The 22578-nt window shown below is 35.3% G+C and overlaps 1 protein-coding gene across 3 annotated transcripts in view; it reads right to left on the bottom strand.

Annotated features, from left to right (window-relative positions):
- Window positions 1-22578, bottom strand: part of LOC149926422 (ATP-binding cassette sub-family C member 1-like) — a 104961-nt gene that overhangs the window by 39143 nt on the left and 43240 nt on the right. For 2 of the 3 annotated variants that reach the window (XM_090159167.1, XM_090159168.1), the window contains exons 9-21: window positions 19081-19255; window positions 16139-16393; window positions 13482-13685; window positions 11714-11860; window positions 11095-11188; window positions 10844-11028; window positions 8330-8506; window positions 7721-7888; window positions 7011-7225; window positions 5265-5367; window positions 4451-4954; window positions 2951-3150; window positions 2575-2701 (exon numbers count right to left, since the gene is read on the bottom strand). In XM_090159167.1, the coding sequence (XP_090015293.1) occupies window positions 2575-2701; window positions 2951-3150; window positions 4451-4954; window positions 5265-5367; window positions 7011-7225; window positions 7721-7888; window positions 8330-8506; window positions 10844-11028; window positions 11095-11188; window positions 11714-11860; window positions 13482-13685; window positions 16139-16393; window positions 19081-19255 (2554 nt within the window). The remainder of the gene's footprint in view (window positions 1-2574; window positions 2702-2950; window positions 3151-4450; window positions 4955-5264; window positions 5368-7010; window positions 7226-7720; window positions 7889-8329; window positions 8507-10843; window positions 11029-11094; window positions 11189-11713; window positions 11861-13481; window positions 13686-16138; window positions 16394-19080; window positions 19256-22578) is intronic. The other variant, XM_090159169.1, reaches the window with a different exon arrangement.

Below are 22578 nucleotides of genomic sequence, written 5' to 3'. Positions count from 1 at the left end.
TAAATCTCAAACAATTTAGTAGAGAAGAAATTAAGTAATTAATTTCCTAATATCGAAATTATCTTAAGTATTTTTATGCCTCCCGTTCTCTAACTGTTCGGGGAAAGATCCTTCTCAACTCTAAAGAGGGTCAAAAATTACTTACGTTCCACAATCCACCAGGATAGATTTAATTCCTTAGCTATACTCTCTATGGAATCTGATATTCCAAATAGCATTAGCTGGGATGAAACAATTGACAAATTTTCTAAGATGAAGGCGCGAAATCGTTATTTGGAATAATTAAAAAAAAAACAAATCCTTCTGTGATTATGTTACTTTCTTTAAACAGTGTGTAATAAAAATTAAAAGTTTGAACTTTATACTGTTGGTTTCTAACAATTTTGAAGAGTATCCTGACGGTCTCGCTTGGTGTTCTAGGGGCGCATATTATCAGCATTGGATTGGTGAAAACGTTCCCGTTCAATGGCCTCCGAAGTCTCCAGACCAAACGCCGATGGACTTTTTCTTGTGGGGTTTCATCTAAGAACGAGTTTACGAGACGCCTGTTGCGAGCATCGAAAATTTAAAACAACGAATCACTGCAGTCTTCGGACTTCTCACTCCTGATATGATTGCACGCCCAATTCGAGAGATGGCCCATTGTGCTGAAACCTGTATCGCGGCTAACTTTTAATTTTTGTGCATTTGGACAAATAAAAATATTCTTTTGTTTAAAACAAATGAACCATTTAAGCCATTTCCTACATTGCCGTACAAATCTCTAAAAACTATTACCTCCTATGAAAAGCTGTTTTTTTAATCACCTCGTATCTCCGTGAAAAATTGGTCCTTTTCAATGAAATGAACTTTTTTATACATTTTCGATAATTCTCTACAACTTTCTCATTCAAAGTGCTCTTCTAGCATTTTCCCGCCAAAAGTAAATTTTTGAAAAACGTGAAAGGTTTTTCCGTTTTTTTCTGAAAATTTGAATGTAAATCGTTCCCATATTAAAAATAATACCATAAAAATTTCGCGTCTAACTCTTGTAGTTTTTGAGAAAAATTCTCAGTCAGAGCAATTCCGGACACCCTGTATGTTGACTTGAAGTCTAAGAAAATTTTGAAGTGCTTTTGCTAAATATACAGTTTCATTTGATATACAGAGTGTCTCGGGGCAATGGGCCAGGGCGTTTTTCTCAAAAACTATTAAATCTTGAGTAAGGGAATTTTTAGGATATATTTATTGACAAAGAAACTTAATTTTGTTATACCGTAAAAGGAATGCGTAGTTTAGAAAATATTATTTTTTTTTACGTATGGGCGTCAGACAAAACGTCTCAATGAGAAAGTTGTAGAGCATACCCCCGAACCTACAAATAAAACTTCTTTCATCGAAAGAGGTCAATTGAAACTTAGATATTACGCCACGAACAAAACAAGTTGGTACTACCTAAAATAGCTTTTGCGGAGCCATTTCTAAATGAAGTACCACTATTCAGTGTACCAAAGAATACTTTTTTTGTTCAATCAAACAGTAAGACATTTAAGACTTTCTGAAACGTTCCCTCGCCATAAATATACCATGAAAAGTAGTTTTTAAGAAAAATGGGGTATTCGGGTGTCTCCGGGTTACTTGAAACCCGACCAGGATCGACATTAAAGCGGCATTTCATATGATATAAATTCATTCTGTATCACCGGTAGTCTGATCATAATGCATTTTACGAGAATCCACAGCTCGGATGGGTGACGAAACACCCATAGGCAGCGAGAGGACCATACTGCTGACAGTCACCCAACTCTATAAAAGGCGCGGCAATGGGTCGACCACTCCCCACTTCGGACACAACTGTCGGCATGAGGCCGGATGCTATTGAATCCCAAAACTACATAGAACGGGAGCCATAACGCCCATTAGAAAGGTACCAAAAGGCCGGACGATGGGCACACCGCAACCCAGCACCACCCGCGCAGCTGGCACCGGATATCCTTGTGGGCATCCAAAAGGCGGGAAAGCAAAGGGAAATGCGCCTAATACAGAGCCAGCCACCGCGCAGCTAGAAACCGACTCCGCAGGAGCGCCAGCGATGCTGGGACCCTCTCCGTTAGCCCGAACCGAAACTCAGTTTCCGGCCTCTACGTGACCCAAGTTGGAGGTGGAGATAGGAACTTTGGCCACGGCTAACATCTCCCAGTGCCCTTATGGGTTACAAGAGCCAGATCCCGACACCCCGGTAAAGCCATCCGTTATTGCACATCGTTGCACCTTAAGGACCGGACCGCCTAGACACGTAATCATGTATACATGCCATTGCAACTTTTTATCGGAAATAAAGTCCCACAATTGTCTACTTCTATGTCGAGATGATCTACCGTGTTGGCGAACGGGGAGTTAATAATTCTGTACCTTCTGGGGTATAAATATAAAATAAATTAATATTATTAATAGCTAAAATTGAATATTAGGCATTTCCCCAAAACCGTTACCTTCAACCCATGACTGAAAGAGTTTTGTTTAATCAAATTTTCGTACTTCCCAATCCAAAATATAATATTTACATTTCGCTTGTTAATGTAACTCATTACTTACATTTAATAAACACACAACAGTATATCCCACTTCACTTGATGATAGATATCGGGCTTTCCAAACCAGAAATGTTCCAAAAACCAAGAAGACTGCGGCATTGCTAATGTGGCCTCGGACAATACACCAACTATACAGTTTAGAAGAAAAAATCAGTAGTCATTATTTTGGTTAAATTAATAAAGTGACATTTTGCACGATTTTGAAATAACTGCTTGTTCCTTATTCTTCGTCACAAAAGTAAAGCTATTAGAGGACGTCACATGATCGTGACGAAACCCAATTTATATAATTTAACCTTTCACCAGAGATTTTTTGTAGGCGAAGATAGTTACAAACAAAATCAATATTTAACTTGGGTCTTTATTATTTTTGTTACCTTATCGTCGTATTTTCCAAGTAGTCAACTGAGTTATTTACGTCGAGCAGTTCTGAGGTTTTCTCTTTGAAGCGTTCAGTGGCTTTCATGGACCTGATGACAGCAGCGCCGTTGATTGATTCCGAGAAGTGAGACAAAAGCGTCGATATTGAATTGGCATTCAGTCGCTTCAAGTGAAGGTTGACTTTTTTGAAATAATGCTGAAAATAAAATTTGTTATTAGGCAACCATGAAAATACTTAACGGGAAACGTCTCATCAGCTGCGGTGTGTCAGAATTTATAGCCCGGTGCACCTAGTAACAGAAACCACAGCACCGGAGGTCTATCATCAAAGTGCCCTACGCCAACGTCCACAGACCGGACAGTTGACAAATTCAGCATGGGTAGTAGAACCCTACTACTGATGGTCGCACCTTAGACGCAAGCCACTCAACCCAGCAGAAGGTACAGCAATGGGTGGACCAATTCCCACTTCGCATACAGCAGTGGGATTAAGAGTGGATGCTATGACAATTACGCCAGCATCCTACGGAGGTAGAGAGCCAAGCCCTTTGGAGAGAGCTCCTAAAGGGCAACAATGTGCACACAGCAGCCCGCATAACCCAGCACAGCTGCCACCGAAGATCCCGGTGGAACTCCAAAAGTCCGTGCCCTTATACGGAGGCCCGCCACCCCACAGCAGTCTACTCAATCCGCCGAGGTGGCCAGTTTGCCGGGACCCTCTCCTTTAGCCTGAGCCGAAACTCAGTGACCAGCCCCTACCTGACCGAAGTCGGAGGTGGAGATAGGACCGTTTGAACGGACCTAACATCTCCCAGTGACTGCGCCACCACCCTTATGGGTTTCAAGAGCCGGACCCCGACTCCCCGGTAAAGCCACCATTTATTGCACACTCCGACCCGTTAAGGGCTCTCATCAGCTACAATATTAATTTGAGCGATCGAGGGTCCAGAAGTTGATCCTTGCAATCATCCATTTTGCTCCAACCTTAAGGTCCTTAACGTTCGCTTGTTAATCTGGAGCAGACGATTATGGGTTTTTTAAATATCGTGTGGTACCAGAAATAAACCGATTCCTGCGCCAATATTTAAAGGATGGTAAAGGCCATTTCAAAGAGTTCATTAGAATTGACCTCTGGTACTGGAAATATGACAATGAACGGTTTTGAACTTTTGACCAAGCGTAAAAAGGTTAAGTGTGTAATGCCATTTCCTAAAGCCAAAGTGGCTTTAAATAACTTATTTTTGTTCACAATCCACCGTTTTTTTTCAATATATTTAATTGCAAAAAGGCTCACGCAAAAGCTTTAAGGAAGTTAATCAACTGTAAAGTTCGGCTACAATGTTCTCATTAAACCCTTTTGTCTACCAACTACCGATGAAAAAAACCAATTGTTCAACACACATTTATACTGAAATTTTCATGTAAATAGCTTAAATACGAAATCCGAGTTATTTCCAACAACCTGTATTTTTTCAATGATTTTTTAAATGGCTTACCTTTAAAATAACGGCAAGAAGACACAAAATTAATACGAAAAACCAATTTCCGTGAACAGTAATTGTACTCGCAATTGAAAAAGTCACGAAGTTCATTCCGACGCTTAAAATCATCGCAGCTTTAGTTGTAAGGTTCGTGTCCAGTTCTTGTACGTCTTTCGAAAATCGATTAAGGATTCTTGCAGAAGGAGTGCAATCGAAAAACGATATTGGAGAGAACATCACACTGTGCAGCATCTTGGAGTGGATATTTTTTAACGCTTGAAGCACACGAATGGAAAGAATCAATACGACAAGAAAAAGTGACGCAGTTTGACCAATCACCAACAGAGCAGCGACAACAATGTTGGTATTTTCTTTGACGTGTGAACCGTTGCACCAAAATGTGAGCCAATAGCTTAAAGCTACCGTAAAACCAACGTTGCCAATGAAAAACATTATGATCATTGCCAGCCAAAACCACCCAATTTCTTTTGAGAGTGTTCTATAAACAGTCCATGTTACCTAAATAATTAAATAGATAGAAATGCATATTTGAGTTAATGTTATTTAAGTGAACTGTCAACATTTTTGCACATTAAGCAATTTTCATGACTTTCAGCTTTCTGAAATTATGAAAATTTCGTGGTTCTTCACAGGCCCGGACTGGCCATAGGGGCGACCGGGCGCTTGCCCGCTTCAGGGGTCTGGTTCTTCACCAATGATACCAACACGAATTATGATTTTAAATTGAGGTAAAATATAGCTACGTTAAAAACATTCCCGAAAAATTAATATCTAGGTTTTCATTTAATTGAGTCAAGAAATATCTTACATCTCCAAAGAAAACTCGTTCAGCGATCACAAGCTTTTTCTTTTCCTCGTCGCTCATTATTTTATCGCTTGTGCTGCCATTTTCCAAGTTAGTGAAAGAAGACCTGCATTATTCAAATATTTTTATTTGTAGAAATTATGTTTAATTCAGAGAAAACGGCATGGTATTAGAAGATAAAACTTATTTTATACAAGACGTTTCGAGCCGAGGCTCTTCTTCAGTCGTTCGTTAGTTTTAATTTGCTTAATTTTAGAAATGTTGAAATAAAACATCTTCAACTCGCAAAAGGATCGTTCATAAAATAAAACAAAGCCAATCTTCAAAAAAAGTGGTACAAATTGCTACCGGTCGTCATAATTAATATGGTTTTATAATTTTCAAAAACGAGCTGTGATTTAATCCAAATTAAGTCGATTATAACATTCTCGGCATTTCAGATCAAATAACAATAAAACATTAAATGGTTTTCCCAAACTGAATTTTATCTTAAGAATTAAAACGAAGTTTCCAGGTTATTAATGAAATATTTTCTAAATTACACGAGTGTAAAGGGTTAATGAAATGTTTAAAACACGTATTTCATAAACTCTCGCGTAAAATTGTAAAAATCAAATTTTCGAATTTTAAGAAAACAGTAATTATTTTTTAACAGACGCTCCAATAAAACCGATTCAAAAATACCGAATCAGCGTCGGAACATACAAAGTACATTTCATATGGTCTATGCTGCTTGGGACATACAAAAATAAGCTGGTTTTGAAATTTGTAAGACCTCCGCAAAAAATTTATTAGACCAAAAGGAGTTTTAATTTACTGGTCGCCGTCATGTTTTATTATTCAGAAAAAAATAAACTTGCCTCTATAGGAAAACGTTACGCAACCAAACCTAGTTATTATTTGTTCAATAAAGATCAATTATTAGAATAAAAATTAATAATGAGGCAAGGCTGGCTTACAATGCGTAGGATTGTATTGGCAAGCCCTTCTTAGCTCCATACACTTACACTGTGAAGCGGAAGTTCTAAGCACTTTACCACCCCAACTGGTTGACGTGGTTAGGCTTAAGTATAGATTGCAGTTGACTTCTTTGGCTAGACTAGAAATCCAGAAACGGAAAATGTTTTGCCTAGGGCGCGTCAAAATTCTTAGAAGTAAGAAGGAATTCTTCTCTTGAGAAGAGCTCTTCGTGAAAATTTTAATATCCGTGAGAACTCGCTAAAAAGCGTCAATTGTAAAAAGATTCTTCAAAAGATGGCAGCTTACGAGAATGCCACGAACATTCAAAACTAAGCCTTTGATAATAAATATAATTTTTACACAATATATAAAGGGAGAAAACATTTGATTTATAATTTAAATGGAGATATTTCATCGGAAATTAACTTATTCTCTGAAATTAATTTTCGTCCACAGAAATATGATTATGTTTATTTTCTTTAGCATCAAGCAAACTGACTAGAATATTAGCTGCCAATTTTGAGAAGAGATTACGTCACTTCCTGTGAGAAGGACCGTCAAGATTTTGAGAAGTGAGAATTCTCACTATCAAGGGAAGAATTCTTAGAATTTTTACGCGCCCTTAGTGATGACGATTTTGGATTCTTAGGGGAATGGAAAGGAGAATAGATTTTTATAACACTTCTATCGTGACGTCACCATTTCTTGTAAAATACTTCAACTGAAGGGACGTATCATTTTAAGAGATCAAGAACAATGGATTTATTATGGTTTAAAAAGATCTTTTACCTTTGAATGCACTTCATGGATGAAGGATATTGAGTATTTGTAGAAGTTGCGTCATTCATTAAATTATTATGAGTCAAGAAGAAATCTTTAAACGGACCATTTCTGGCGAGAAGTTCATCGCAAGAACCTCTCTCGATGATCTGGCCGTTTTTCATGAAGAATATCTCATCCACATCTGCCAAGAACCCAATATTGTGAGTCACGAGAATTCGAGTCTAAATTTTAATAAAAGAAAAAAAAGAAAAATATTTTTAGGTGAGGTTTTAGGATATATAGTTTAATTTAAAAACTTCTTACGTTAAAAGTTCAGCAGTGGTGGATTCATATCAAATAATTTTTATTTAAATTCGCAAATTTTAGGAGGGTATTGCATTTTTTAACCGTCTGTTAACATAGATTTGTTTCAACTAACAAGTAAGTTATACATGTGTTTCAATTAACGTATTATAAATAAATGTGAATTTTAAACGATTTAAAAAGCTGACGTTACAAAAATATTAGTTATGAATACTTATAATATAAAAAATGACAATAACTAATTTAGTTATGTATTTTAGGATTAATTATTCATATTATAGTTTAGATGTTTCAGACCTCATCAATGGAATACTTTTTGCCATTAAGTTTCAAGGGCATAATTGGGGTCCAAATGCTAGTGCTTTTCAGTGTGATTAAAGTTCAAAACAGTACAGTTTTATTGAAATGTTTACTTTATCATTGAGCATTCCCTGGGGACCAATGATGTTCTGGAAAATGTGTTTCCCGACATGAGAGTCAACCGCGCCCAGAGGATCGTCCAACAAGTAAACATCGGCGTTCAAGTACACTGCTCTGGCCAAGCTCACGCGCTGTTTCTGGCCTCCGCTCAAGTTTATTCCCTGAAAGAAAAATCATGATTAAGGATATTATTTAATTAACATCATTTCCACGTGATGCGACTGAACATGAATGAAAATAGATACCAATTATCCGAGCTAACCCTCTAGCTTTCGCTGCTATCCTTGTTGCTTTTTCTCAACTGCGCTATCCCGAGAGTTTTACGGCCGCTTGTATAAATTATTTTATCTATTTTAATTTAAGGATTTTCTAAATAAATTAAACAAAAAATAACTTGAAATGTTGACATGTCAAATAGTTGAAATGTTAGGAATCCCATAGGGGTTTTAGAGGTTTTTTACGATTAGTAGTCTCGTTATGGTCTCGTTTCCAAATTTACAATACAAATTATATCCAATGTAGTGCTTTTAGCCGATTCTCAATTAACAGGGCCGTTAACCTCTAAGCAAGAATAAGTTTATTTCTGATAATGTATTCAATACCCTTTCTCCAATTTCCGTTTCTTCGTTTGCGGGTAAAATTTTAAAATCCTGCGAGAGAGCACAGCCGTCTACAACAGTCTGATAACGGATTTTATCGAATGTTTCTTCCATAATTATGTTCTCCTTTGCCGAAGCGTTCAAAATCCAAGGCAATTGCGGAACATAAGCAATTGAACCCTGTAATAGCAATGAAATAATAATAAAAGCCTTATCTTTTACATCAACTTTGTCATCCAAAAATGGTTTATCAAGTGGGAAGAAATATTCCATATGCATTCGATACTAAATTTATGACTATTTCAGACATTTTTTAGTAGTTGAAGAGTGCCACTTTTTGTAAGTCAAAATAATTTTAAAAGTAATGGGTTCTTAGAGAAAAGTTTGTTAAAATTATTATTTCGAAACTTGACCAAAAGCTGGCATCCATTTTTACACACAATCCCTATGTATATAGGGATCGTATTGTATTAGGTTCACGTACAGTGTAGTCCGCCGCCGCCGCCGTTCGTTCGTTTGATTACTCTCGAACCGTTTGCATTACAAAATCAAACGATACGTCGGTCGATTAGACTTAGAAAACCCTCGTCGCCATTCAATTATTTTTGAATCGGGTGCTAAGAAGTTAAATTGGTGAATATGTAGATAAGTCCATAATGAAAAGGGATAATAAAGCTAAACCCTAAACAAATTTGAAGAAATTTAAAAACTTACTAATAGCTCGTACCGATAGGTCTTCGAGCGGATGAAAACGCGAAACTCGGACCAAATAGATCTTCGAGTGAATAATTAAATTAAATAAAATAAAATAAAATAAAATAGCCAGAAAATCCAACGGTAGACCGGTTTCGTCCTATTTGGGACTCGTCAGTACCGTGCGGGAAATCTGGCTTGCGACTATAACACCGAATAGAGAAACTAAGCCTAAATATTAGGCAAGCCAGATTTCCCGCACGGTACTGACGAGTCCCAAATAGGACGAAACCGGTCTACCGTTGGATTTTCTGGCTATTTTATTTTATTTTATTTTATTTAATTTAATTATTCACTCGAAGATCTATTTGGTCCGAGTTTCGCGTTTTCATCCGCTCGAAGACCTATCGGTACGAGCTATTAGTAAGTTTTTAAATTTCTTCAAATTTGTTTAGGGTTTAGCTTTATTATCCCTTTTCATTATGGACTTATCTACATATTCACCAATTTTTCGTCCTGTACAATGCAGTCCATAGGTGGTTCCTTTTAACTTGCTAAGAAGTTAGTCATTTGCCCAACTTAGTGGACCCCCCTCCCGCTTCTTGGCGATTAAAATTTGAACGGATTTCACGTTATTACTCTTAAACCGTTTGCGTTACAAAAACCCCAAATATGCCAATCGATGGGAACTATTATAACCTAGCTGCCACTGTTCACAATTTTGAAATTGAAAAACAAGAAGATGGTCATTTGCACTTTCCAATGGGACAGAATCCAAATTTCATCGAATTTCAAATTTCCCGCAACACCCAAGATAAACCAGATAGCTTTTAAAGAGGTATCAACTAGGTGTTACTAGACTCTTATTTATTTCACGTGTTCTTTGTAAATTATTTTATCTGTGTTAAGTTCACGTTTGCTACTATTTTGTTTTGCTATACACGGTGGTTGTCCAGTGAATAAGAATGGCGTTGCAATGAATTTTTTTCTTTCAATTTAATAGTCTGATTTGATACGATTTTTTTGCACAGAAAATTCTGGTGCTAATTTTGATACAGGGTGAATGTTTTATATCGGGTTTGATTATTTACTATGTTGGACATTTTCTGGTGCGAATCTTCATACAGGGTGAATATTTTATTCGGACTGTGAGTTTGAAATCTGGGACAGGGGTGAATGTTTTATCCTGTGGTTTTTGAAATCACAGGGGTGAATGTTTTATTAGTACTGTAATTTTTGAAATCTGGGACAGGGTGAATGTTTTATATTGAACTGCGGTTTTTGAAATCTGGGACATTTAATAGTCTGATTCGATAAGATTTATTTGCACAGGGTGAATGTTTTATATCGGGCTGTAATTATTTACTGTGTTGTGGACTTTATGGAAATTCTTCTGCTAATTTTGATCAGGGTGAATGATTTATATCGGTCTGTGATTATTTACTATGTTAGACGCTTTCTGGTGCGAAATTTGATACAGGGTGAATGTTTTATATCGGACTGTGATTATTTGCTTTGTTGGAGACTCTCTGGAGCTAATTTTGATATGGGCGATTTTTTGTATACCGGGCTTGATTATTTACTGTGTTGGGCATTTTCTGGTGCGAATTTTGATACAGATGAATGTTTTATTCGGACTGTGATTTTTGAAATCTGGGACAGGGATGAATGTTTTATTCGGACTGTGAAGATTAACACATCAGCGGGATTGTGTGTACGGAACTGTCTTTGACATCTTGTTTATTGTAAGTCCACGTTTCTTGTGATAATTAACCTAGCTGGAAATTGCTCATAATGTCGCCTGTAGGAACTATAGTTAGTTACCTGAACTGTTACTGTCCCTTTGAGTTTTTCCATATTTCCCAAAAGAGCACTTAGCAAAGATGACTTTCCGCACCCTACTTCTCCAATAACTGCCACAAATTTTCCTTTTGTGACTGTAAAATTAATATGTTGAATGGTCGGTAAAATTTCCTCCCAAGAAAATGATGCATCAGACAGAGAAATTACTGAAATTCGAACAAACAGTTTTCATATTTAGAACCGCGTGTATTTTGAAACGTGTTAAAGATAACCTTCATCCGTTGGATTTCCAGGACTAGAGTCGACGTAGTTTTCCATTTCTTTATTTTTCAACATATCTCTTATTCTTTCGAGAGAAACTTTAGCCTGTAAAATACTTATATTCATTGTTTATTCATTTGGCCGTAATCAGTATTATATTATACAAAAAGATTTTGCTAAGTTTCCTGAGGATAATAATAAAAATGGTTCTCGTAAAAATATATAAATTCTATGATCTTTTAAGTGATGTTTTAAATTTCCGAATCTATCAAAGTCTAAAAAACAATGTTTAAATTTACTTACAACATTCATAATGTTCCTTGAAACCACTAACGAATATGTTTGATTAAGTTTTGAACACATTTTGATCAAATATTGGACCAGCCAAATCAAACAATTTGTTTCAAATTATTTGATAAAATTTTATGACCTTTTGATGATGGTCTGTACGGTCGAATTTTTGATTGAAGTTTGATCAACTATTTTCATAACATACACAAGACCAGATTCCACACACTCCACCCACCCATTTCCAACATTACACTACACTACACTACACTATATTGCCTGCCTAGTCAAAAAATATATTATATATATTTATTAATATTGAAGATATTTAAAATAACATACCAAAATGAGAGAATTGACAGCAGAAGGCAAGAACTTAAAAAGCACGCGACTCTGGATGAATATCCTATACGCAAAGAAAATGGTTTTGGATGATATTACTCCAACGGTTTTGCCTTTCGTGAACATCGCCAATGATAAAATAAATCCCTAAGAGATCATTAATACGTAAAGAAAAATGTTAATAACTTTCAAAGCTGGCCCCTACTTTCAATTTCATTTAAATTTGACCTTCTCGTCTCCCCTCCAAACAATTCATCCGGCGATAACACTTTTGATTTTATGAAACATTAGCTTTAAAAAGGCTTATTTTACAAAAACCCATAACTATAAATGTTTTCAAAATTTTTAAATTTATGGTAGTTTTTGATATTTGATATTGTTTGCGATTTTTGTTAAATTTTAGGCAATCTGTCATTTTGTAATTTTTTTTATTATTATGGGGACACGTTTTAGATTTTCATGAACTTTGGGTTTTTTAAATATCGTAAATAACGTAAATTTGTTTACACAAATTCTTAATTTGTAAATCGTGCGAATCAAAATCACGTAGATATAGCCGCCTCCGTAGCCGTATTGTAAAAACTCTTGAACCGTTTCGTTTAAAATAGTAAATGATAAATCAATTAATAAGAAAATCCCAAATTTGGCTGAATGGAAACGTCAGAGTTAGAAATAAAAACTTGTTGAGGTAATAGTAAGTGCAAGAAGCTGTTGGCTCGCTTGAATAGTTCTTTTTATAAAGTAACGTGGCCTTCTTGTCTAAGTGGTTCACTTACGTCAACGTCTCTTACTTTTACAAGTCTACGAGCACGCGTTACAGTCACCAGAGGAATATAGCTTCTTCTAGCGCGCGTGCAAATCGCTCGTGCGGAGAATATACTTATAAAGCTGGGACGTAAGAGAAATATTTCAACAAGCTGGTCAAGAACACTTTTTATTTTACAAAATTTTATTGAGGGCCCTGCCACCACCCACCTACGCATTGCAAACCGGCAACCTGATATAAATCCATTAAAAGACGCTAACTACCTGACTTGGGCCGAAGATGATGCCTTGGGTAACGGCATAGCTGATAATTATTTTATTTGGCCATTTCTGTGATTTGGATGATTTTGCCTTGAAATCTTCATTCTTTTTAAATTAAACTTTATTTACGAAATAATTCTTAAAACACCCATGAATGTATGAAAATATTTTCTATTTACTTAAGTTTCCTTAACTTATTACTAGAAATCCACCTTCTGGTTAGATCTACAAAATACTAACCCAAATAAATGAAATGGCTAATCTATGGCCGAAACTAGGGGCAAAAATACACTTCCTACTAAAATAAATAACTAATCTTTGTAGACAGGCATGCTTTATTGAAAATGACTTCAACCACTTGTTGGTGCAAAACAAAATCTAAAATTGCATCAATAGACTTTATAGTAAATTCGCAGGTCCCCAAAGGCCGCGTACGTGCTTTTGTTATATTTGAATTTAGTATCAATTAAATATTTATAAACATGCACCATCTATCTTGGGATATTAGATATCAGACTTTAAAAGGCACGGTAGCGTAGTAAACGTTCACTTTAACTAACAATGTGAATGCTACATTAACTGATTTTAATACACATATTTGCACTCAGAAGTAGTCTGGTTGTCCCAGGCAGCAGTTAGAGATAGAAAGAAAATGAAATTAGTTGCGTGTTCTCAAATGTCCGTGACATCTTGTTTAAATTGCAAAGAAAATAAGGCATGCTAAAAAAATGCTTATTCTTACCGGAAAGGCTAGGCCAAGCCAAATCGTTGTAGACAAGGAGTTTAAAATGGCTAACTTTCGTAAAATCGTATTTTCTCGCGATTTGATTTGTTCAATGTGCTTCTCGAAAGACATATCCCATCCGTAGAGTTTCAACACTTTCATTCCGTTCAAAATGTCACTCATTTTCTTCACTCTTAGAACCATTACCTTCATAAAACTAACCTACAAATGAAAATCTGATTTTGTAAAGGCTTTGTGCTTTTCATAGTTAAATTATAGAGAATTCGTAGATTTCGTTGAGAGTAAAAAATATTCCAAAACCATTTAGAGATTGGAAGCAACAGATTAGGAATTATTTTGTTCCAAATCTTCTCAAATGTTTAAATTATCCCATATTTGTTAGACTTTTATACCTTATTATAGAAATATTAAGAAATAAAGACTAATATTAGGCCAAATTTACAGCCTGGTTGTGAGACTCAGTAAGAGTAATTAAACACTTGTAAACATTAGGCTTAGGTAGCGGATGACAATTATGAATCAACCAGATGATAGTTAAAAGGGGAAGACGGCTATTTGGCTAAATGTCGTTCGTAACCTCAGATATCCAATAAACTGACAACATGGTGAAATATTAAATAGGAGCATCAAAGAAAATCAAAGCAACACCTTAAATTCACTAAATTGTCTGCATAATTAAAAATAACAACCCTAAATTAATCAAATAATAGTTTAAATTCAGGGCAATTATTTCGTCATTTAAGGTTAGAAAACCTAGAATAGCTTTTAACTTGTTTCTTCATTGATAAGTAACCAGAATGTAGTGTAATTAGTGTTGCTTAAATGTTACAATTTATAAAATAGAATATTCGTAGTTGTCTGTAATTTATATCGATGAAATTATTCGTAGACTATTTGGAGTGTAAACACTATTCTTCAAGTTGTTTTGAGTTTTGTTATTGGCGGTTTAGTACTTGTTATGGTGGAAGACGCATCAGTACGTGTAGTGTCAGAGATGCGTTTGTGATGTTCCACGATACCGATTAATCCAAAAAGACTAAACATAGTCACTTTGTGGCTAATTCAAGATTTAATTAGCTGCAAGATTTCTTTTTGTTAAATAAATGAAAATAAACCAGCCAACACCTGTAAATGACTCTATGGTAAGCAAACGTGGATAATTATAATTTCAACTTATGAAACATAAAATTTTAAATTTATGAAACAAAGACTTCGCGAAGTACAAAATATTAGTTTCGGTAGATTGTAGAATTAAGATTGGCAATCGTATATGCCATAGACTGGAATAGTTGACCAATAACATAACGGTCTGTTTTTTGGTGTCTAAGTTCTCTGTCCGTCACCATAAGTTTTTATCAAAAAAATATAATAAATAACGGTCTGTTACGACATGTATGTAGAGCGTACTTAGGAAGACGTTTCATTTTAAAGAAACAACAATGCATTCGGTGATATCACTTTTATGACATCAATATAATATAACAGAAATATATGGCTCATGGGGTCTGTTATGTCCCTTATTGCCTCTATCTCAGTTTAATATGTATACCCTAACCTAAGAGTCTTTTCGTATTTCTGTCCATTCATGGCCTCACGGTGCAGCTAAACATTTCCCTTAAATGTTCCGCTGGTGTTTTTATAAGTGACCTTAATTTGAACCTTAAAACGTGCAATTGTTATATCGTAATTGACGCAGTGAGAAAACGCATTGTGTACGGATTGTCGCGTTATGTCTTTAATATTTTTAAATATTTGGGTAACGGCCAGGGTTGCCAGATACCAAGCGTTAGATTATCGTATCAAGTTTGGATTTGGATGGTACTAGATTAAGAAGGATCGTACGGCTGAAAACCACTCCGCAGTTAAACCTTTTATGTCGTCTACTTTAGCACGTGATAAAATATTTTGGAAATATTTCCGATTCGTGGCGACAATAATAACTCCCCCAACAAACCGTGATAGCGTGTTTCGAAGTGGGAGTCCAGAATCTGGGAGATAACCTTTGATTAAGATCAATTGTCACCGCAATTTTTAGAAATATATTAAGTTTTTCGTTCGAAATATAACAGTTTTTACACGGATCGTGCATTGGATCGAATTTTATCGTATGATAGTATTTTTGCCGTACGATCCAGCCTTCGGATTTTTATATCGTACCGAGGCTTCAATTATCGTACAAATACGATCTGGATCGTACATATGGCAACTCTAACGGCACAGACTCCACGGTTACACGACATTTTAAATCAAAAAATAGAAAGTGATAAACCGATTTCATTAATCGTGTGTCCAAAACCAGTTGCGATGAAACCCGATTCGGTTTCGCAAAACGAAGAGGGTTGGCTATTAGTTCTGACTTGTAAACCATTTTATGTTCAAGATTGTGAAAAACCAGAACACACGAAGAAGAAAATGTGATTGGAGTAGACTACAGCTCCGGTAAAAATACTAAGGACCGCAATCTACGCGTACTGCATCGTTCTCGTGTATCCTGTTTTATCAAAAAATAAAACACCCTGACTAATACTATTTGTTATCTAAGGCTCGTATGAGCTGCTTGGCATAAACTGGCATTAAAATAATTATCAACAGTTTTAAACCAAGAAACGAACCAATTTATCGCGCGCTGTGTCCGTGGCTAGAAAGATACGTACTTCAAAATTCTTTTTCATTTTCATCAAAATGGAAATGAAGATAATGCCAATGAAGTTGAAAGCCATTCCGTACAAGCCGAAAACTCCCATGGCAACATAAGCAAAGTAAGAGACCAGCGTGACTTGAAAAGGAAGTGATATGATGTAATGCAGTTGAGAAAACGCGTTTGTTACACGCTGAACATCCACGGAAACGAGGCTCAGCAGTTCTCCACTTGAGCATTTGCATTTCGCTGTGCCGGATAGTTGGAGAGCCTAAAAATATAGTAGTACTTGTGATCAATTTATGCTAACTTAATATATGGACAAATATTAATTTCAAGCTACTGCCGCGACTTCTTTTGAATATTGATATATAAATATTTACATGTCTCTTTATTTGTTTGCAATTAATCAAGGATAATACAAGAGATGATACGAAATGTTGAGGTGAACTTGTATACCTGGCTCGTGACAGGAGTGTCCCACAACGGCTGGATGGGCTGGCTTGAGAAGTGGGGACCGCATCCTTGTATAACGCTAGCTGTTGCCATCTAGAGGCAAAACTCCGCGACTCGCTAGCTATTTTGAATAGGGAAAATACTGCGTGTATAGTAAGTGTAAAAATTACGATAAATCTAAACTTTCTCGTAGTGGATACCAAAACCCATCAAAACCTTTGTTGCTGCGCCTTAGAAGGTTTTTTTAGGGACTGGTGCAGAGACGTTTTGCGATTCCTGTTAATCGACGACGCTGTTATTTTTCCGAATTTTTACATCAAAGTCACGGACCAATTGGAGAGCTTGATTTTTGACGTAAAAAACTATCACGTGGTTATGGTTGGCTTGTATTTTGACGATGAAAGCCTGGCTCTTCTAATTAATAATTATCTTACTCTAATTTTATTGTTAGGTTTTAGAATTTTTATACTTAAATCCGTTATTTTATTAAAATATATTTATATAGTATAGCCACGAAACGCAGCAAATCAGTTTCTGAAGAATGAGAGATTATCCAAACTCTTTTTAAAAGCAATAAAATAGTGCATGAAAATTAGTTTCTTCTGATTATATAATTTTCTTACTCATATTATTTATTAGATTTGTTGCATTTTTAACACAGTTTCATGGTTTTATTATTTTTAAAATATGGTTTGTACACCAATAAAATAACGAATTAAAATAGGATTAATTACTATTATAAGCCAACATTTTCCGAAAAGAATTCTCTGTTAGAAAATGAGCCGTATCATTTGTTTTTTGGGAAAATATTTTTTTCAAAACTTAGCTTATAGCAATTAAAATAAATCTAGTTATAAAATAAATCAATAAATAAAAAAGCAAAAATTGGTAATTGTCATGAAGCAATTTCTAACTAAATATCGTAATTGATCACATGTAAAACAATGGTCCGGCTTTTTGATATAAGTTGTTGTTTTACCTAATTATCTGGCATTTACATAGCCTAGTCAAGGTATAAATTGTAACAAATGATATAAGCGTGTAGAAATAACTGACAAACACTTTTAAGGTAATACATCAAATTGGCTCGGTAAGCTCTTGATGCATGCCAAATAAACTTGACTATTCCAATACATCTTTTATCGCAACTCCTAGTCTACCTGAGGAAAGGTTTCTTCTTGTTAGATGAATTGTTATAAACGCTGGTTGATAGCTAAAGATCTTTGATGCACGGAACCAATTCACCATGTCATTACTGACTCATTAGTTAAAACCCAGTGCATACACTACCAGCAAATAAGGATCTATAAATAAACCAAGGATAAGAATACACCCAAGAAGTAATGTATAAGATTCCCTATTATAATTTATTCTTACCTGTAAAGTTGCCAAGAGTGGCTGGCTTATTTTAGTGTTTCGTAAATCATGATTGTGGTTAGGCCTTGGCTCTGACAATAATTTGACAAAAACATTTTTCGGAAACCGATAGTGAGCTAGAAACTCAAATTTAAATAATTAAAAATATTCTGACCTATCGTGTTGTATTATTTATCTTATTAGAGAAGGTTAAAAGGGTTTACTTCTCAATTTATTTCCTGAGCTCTTTGCGTAACACAATCCGCCATTGTTTTAGCGAGCTTTTCGGCGGCTAGCGACTGCCTTTGACCTCTCGCCAAATAAACAGGAATACGTTCTGTTTATTTTGGCGATCGCGATGTCTCTGTACACCGATTTGGCGTGAAGCTCGCGATTTTCCGAAACCACGCCCCTTTTCTGTTAATTTAGCGAGGAATCGCTATTTTGCGATTCTTAAAAACGTGTCTGCACCGGTCCTAAAGCTTAAAATAACTGTGATCGCTTTGAATTTGATCCACGTCTTGCTTAATGTTAATAAATTCCTGACTGAAAGCGTGGGCTGGCTTGCGATTGTTGTTATAAAGGAGCCTGGTGATAAAGCCACGTGGGGCTGCTTCGTATTGTGGTGGAGCGAGGGCGCTACAAAGCTGTTTTACCAGGATCAAAACTTTCCCCCCCTTTTTCAAGAAACGCCATTCATTTCGTATCCTCTCTTGTATTATCCTTGATTTAATGCGTTGCCTACGAAAATAACGTAGCAACGTTTAATGTATACATGGCATATTTCTTAACCGATTTTGACCAAACTACGGATATGTTTATTCCGATGCTGATTAGCCTTGGGTTTAACATTATAAAATTTATCTCATTTTTAGAAATAAACTTTAAGACCTAAAACCGCCATTTAATTCACCATCACTTTGAAAGAAAAATGTGTCATCCAAATGTCGTTTATATAAAAAAAAAGAAGCGACGCACTCATCTCACAAAGGTTTGTAGTTAAAGTAGATTAGTAGATATGCTAGTTTTTAAACGTATTGACGTTAATAACAACTGGCTGACGAACTATTCCTGTACTAATTCGCTTTGAAAAATATCCATTTGCGATTGCCACAGTGGGAATTAACGTAAAAGTAAACTTTTTACCTTTTTATATAAAGCTGTGTTCAGAATTGTTTTCATACGAAGCTTAACACGAAGCATCCTTTTAGAGAAAACTTCATGACCGATACTTAGTGAAAACTCAATTACAAAATAAAGCAAAGTGTAGAAAATTCCTTTCCAAAGTGGATCATTTTTTTCCGCAAAATCGATTATTAAACTGAAAAGTATAATTCCTGGTATTATTTAAATAATATAATTATCCGATGATAATTCAGATATGACAAAATATTTCAGTTGGCGGGCCCAAATTCAGAAGCATAAAACCTTTCTTACTTGTAACAATTGTAAAAATTCACAGAAGATTTTCCCACTTAAATTTGATGAGCCATTCATTATTTTGATTAAGCTTACAATATTTTTTGTAAATCACATCACAATCACTGTCAAGATCAGTAGCTTAATGTTAAATTTGCCACTTACCGCTGATCAAATAAAACTATTAGACCATTTTTTCTTATTAACGAAAAATAAGGCTAGCAAATTTAACAAATTAAAGTTATAATACAACCAATGAAAGAAAAGATATGAACGGAATGTAGACAAAAATAAAGCGACTTCATAACTTGTGGTGCGATGTTAAACCAGATTGAAACATCAGAAATAACAGCCAGTGGCGTGTTCACATTTAGACACATTGAAATATTCAATGGCCTTAATGGACAATAAAAAATAAATGTTAAATGAATTAATTTCTTGTCTAATGACAATCAGAAATTTAGCCACCTGAAGCGACGGTTCAGAAAGTAAAGTTTTGATTTCATTTTTAAACGATTATTCGGTTTTGTTCGATTTCAAACGATTATTCGGTTTTTATTCGTTTTAAAATTATTATTCGTATAGACAAGAGGTATTCGTAAGTGAAACGATTACTCGATATTCTTTTCGAATAATCGTTTAAAAATTCAGATAATCGTTTTTCACGAAATTTCAAATTCGATTCTTCGAATAGAATACTCAATACGCAACCAACGATTACTATTTGAAAATTCGGTAATTCGCCCACCCCTAGAAATAATGCTTACAACGGCCATCTTATCAGGTCCGTTTAGTCAGATCATGTCGATCTGATATATTCCCCTCACCAATTAAGTAGTCGGATCGCACACTGTGTATGCTCTATAACATTCTAATTGAACGTTTTTGTCTATCACATACCAGTCAATTAATACATTTTTGAAAAAAAACGAGGGGCAAGTCACTTCCATTTTGGGTGCGTCTTAATCATAGTAAAATGATTAAATCACGGTAATCGTGGTAAAATCAGGGTAATCCAGATTAAAAAATTAATCAAGATTATAAAATTTAATAACGATTTAATCAATCTAATCACGATTTAAACGAGATTTAATCATTATAATCATGATCTAATCTTTTTTCTCAGGATTTAATCATTTTAATCAAATTTAATCAGATTTAATCATTTTAATCAGATTTTATCATTTTAATCAGATTTAATCATTTTAATCACGACTTAATCATTTTAATCATGATTTAATCATTTTAATCACAATTTAATCATTTTAATCACGATTTAATCATTTTAATCACGATTTAATCAAAATAATCACGATTTAATCAAAATAATCGGTTGAATCGAGATTTTATAATTAAAATCAAAACTAAAGTACGATAATTTAATATTAATTATTAATATTGATGGTTTTATCGCAATTGTGTTTGATTCTCGTTCTAATTTCTAACCGCGATTTAAACAATCTAATCACGATTTAAACGAGATTTAATCATTTTAATCACGATTTAATTATTTTAATCACGATTTAATCATTTTAATCAAGATTTAATCATTTTAATCACGATTTAATCAAAATAATCACGATTTAATCAAAATAATCGGTTGAATCGAGATTTTATAATTAAAATCAAAACTAAAGTACGATAATTTAATATTAATTATTAATATTGATGGTTTTATCGCAATTGTGTTTGATTCTCGTTCTAATTTCTAACCGCGATATAATCATACTAATCACGATTTAATCGTTTCAATCAGGATTTTATCATTTAAATCAGATTTAATCATTTAATCATAACTAAATCTGATTTAAACATTCAAATCGTGATTTAATCAACATAATCGTTATTAAATGGAATTAAATCAAAATAATCACGATTAAATCGGATTTAATCTTTCGAGGGGTGCGTTGTTAATCAAGGAAGTGACCTGCCCCTCGGAAAAAAATGTCAATTTTCTGAAAATTAGAAATAAGAATGTTTCTTACGCCATACCAAGAATGTATTAATTTATACTCAGGGAGAATGCATGTCGAGACTATCGACGGACACGTTGAGGCCATAACCCCGTCACGCTAAGGGGAGGGGAGGAGGAGGTCTTATTTCTTGCGTCCTCGCAGCAGCGTTAATCGCGTCGAAAAACGTAATTTTTAAGAACCAATGAGATTGCAGTATTATTTGATTTTATTAAAGCGGAGGAGCAGACTGGGGGCCCCAACGGGTGGAATTGGAGAAACGCTAAAAATTATCTCGACACATTCATTCTCAGTCTTTGTCATACGTATACACCCTGAAAATTTCAAAACTCAACCTATTATAATTTTCAGGAAAAATGCTATGTGAGAGCAAAATCATCCCCTTTTTAGTTCCACATCGAGATATATATATATCGAAGTGGGACTATTGCTATGGACGGATTGTCGTTAAGTGTTGTATGTTGTATGTTGTATGTTGTTTGGCGTGGAAAAGCGACGACACGGTAGATGGAGCTGCGAAAAATAATTTATTAATATAATTTATATTAGTGGCCTCACCGAGACTCGAACACAGATAGATGCAGGCCGCGTAATCTCCAAAAAACCGACGCCTCTACCAACCGAGACACACCGCTCTCGACAATTTTTACTCGGAACTTCTAGTCTTTCTTTGCAATTCCCGTTCCTTTTTCCGGGTTATTTTATGTATATTTACGGCGTTTTAGGGTCAAGTTAACCTCAAACTTCGCCCTCCCGCGCCCCAATTTCGACCCCCTTATCGAAACCGTGTATGGTCAGAAGTAATAAATAAGTGTGGCACTTTCTTATCGAAAACGTGTATGGTCAGAAGTAATAAATAAGTTTGGCACTTTCTTATCGAAGTCGTTTATATGTGGCACAAAATAATATTATCGCCTTCTTGGAGAACTTGTATAGTTTGTATAGTTGGTCCAGAGATTTGGTCTCATTCGATAGAACTCTTTGACGCGCACGCAGTGCCGTTAATTTCCGCCCCCACCGAACAACCCCCTTAAAGGGAAAGTGACCGAAAAAAAACAGTTGGTCTCATTCGATAGAGCTCTTTGACGCGCACGCAGTGCCGTTAATTTCCGCCCCCTCCGAACAACCCCCTTAAAGGGAAAGTGACCGAAAAAAACAAGTTGGTCTCAATCGATAGAGCTCTTTGACGCGCACGCAGTGCCGTTAATTTCCGCCCTCTCCCAACAACCCCCTTAAAGGGAAAGTGACCGAA

This window comes from Leiobunum rupestre, chromosome 9, assembly GCF_980474605.1.
Source record: "Leiobunum rupestre chromosome 9, qqLeiRupe1.1.hap1, whole genome shotgun sequence".
NCBI classification, from domain to species: domain Eukaryota; kingdom Metazoa; phylum Arthropoda; class Arachnida; order Opiliones; family Sclerosomatidae; genus Leiobunum; species Leiobunum rupestre.
The sequence above is the reverse complement of the archived record's forward strand: the minus strand, read 5'-3'. Positions and strand labels throughout refer to the sequence as shown.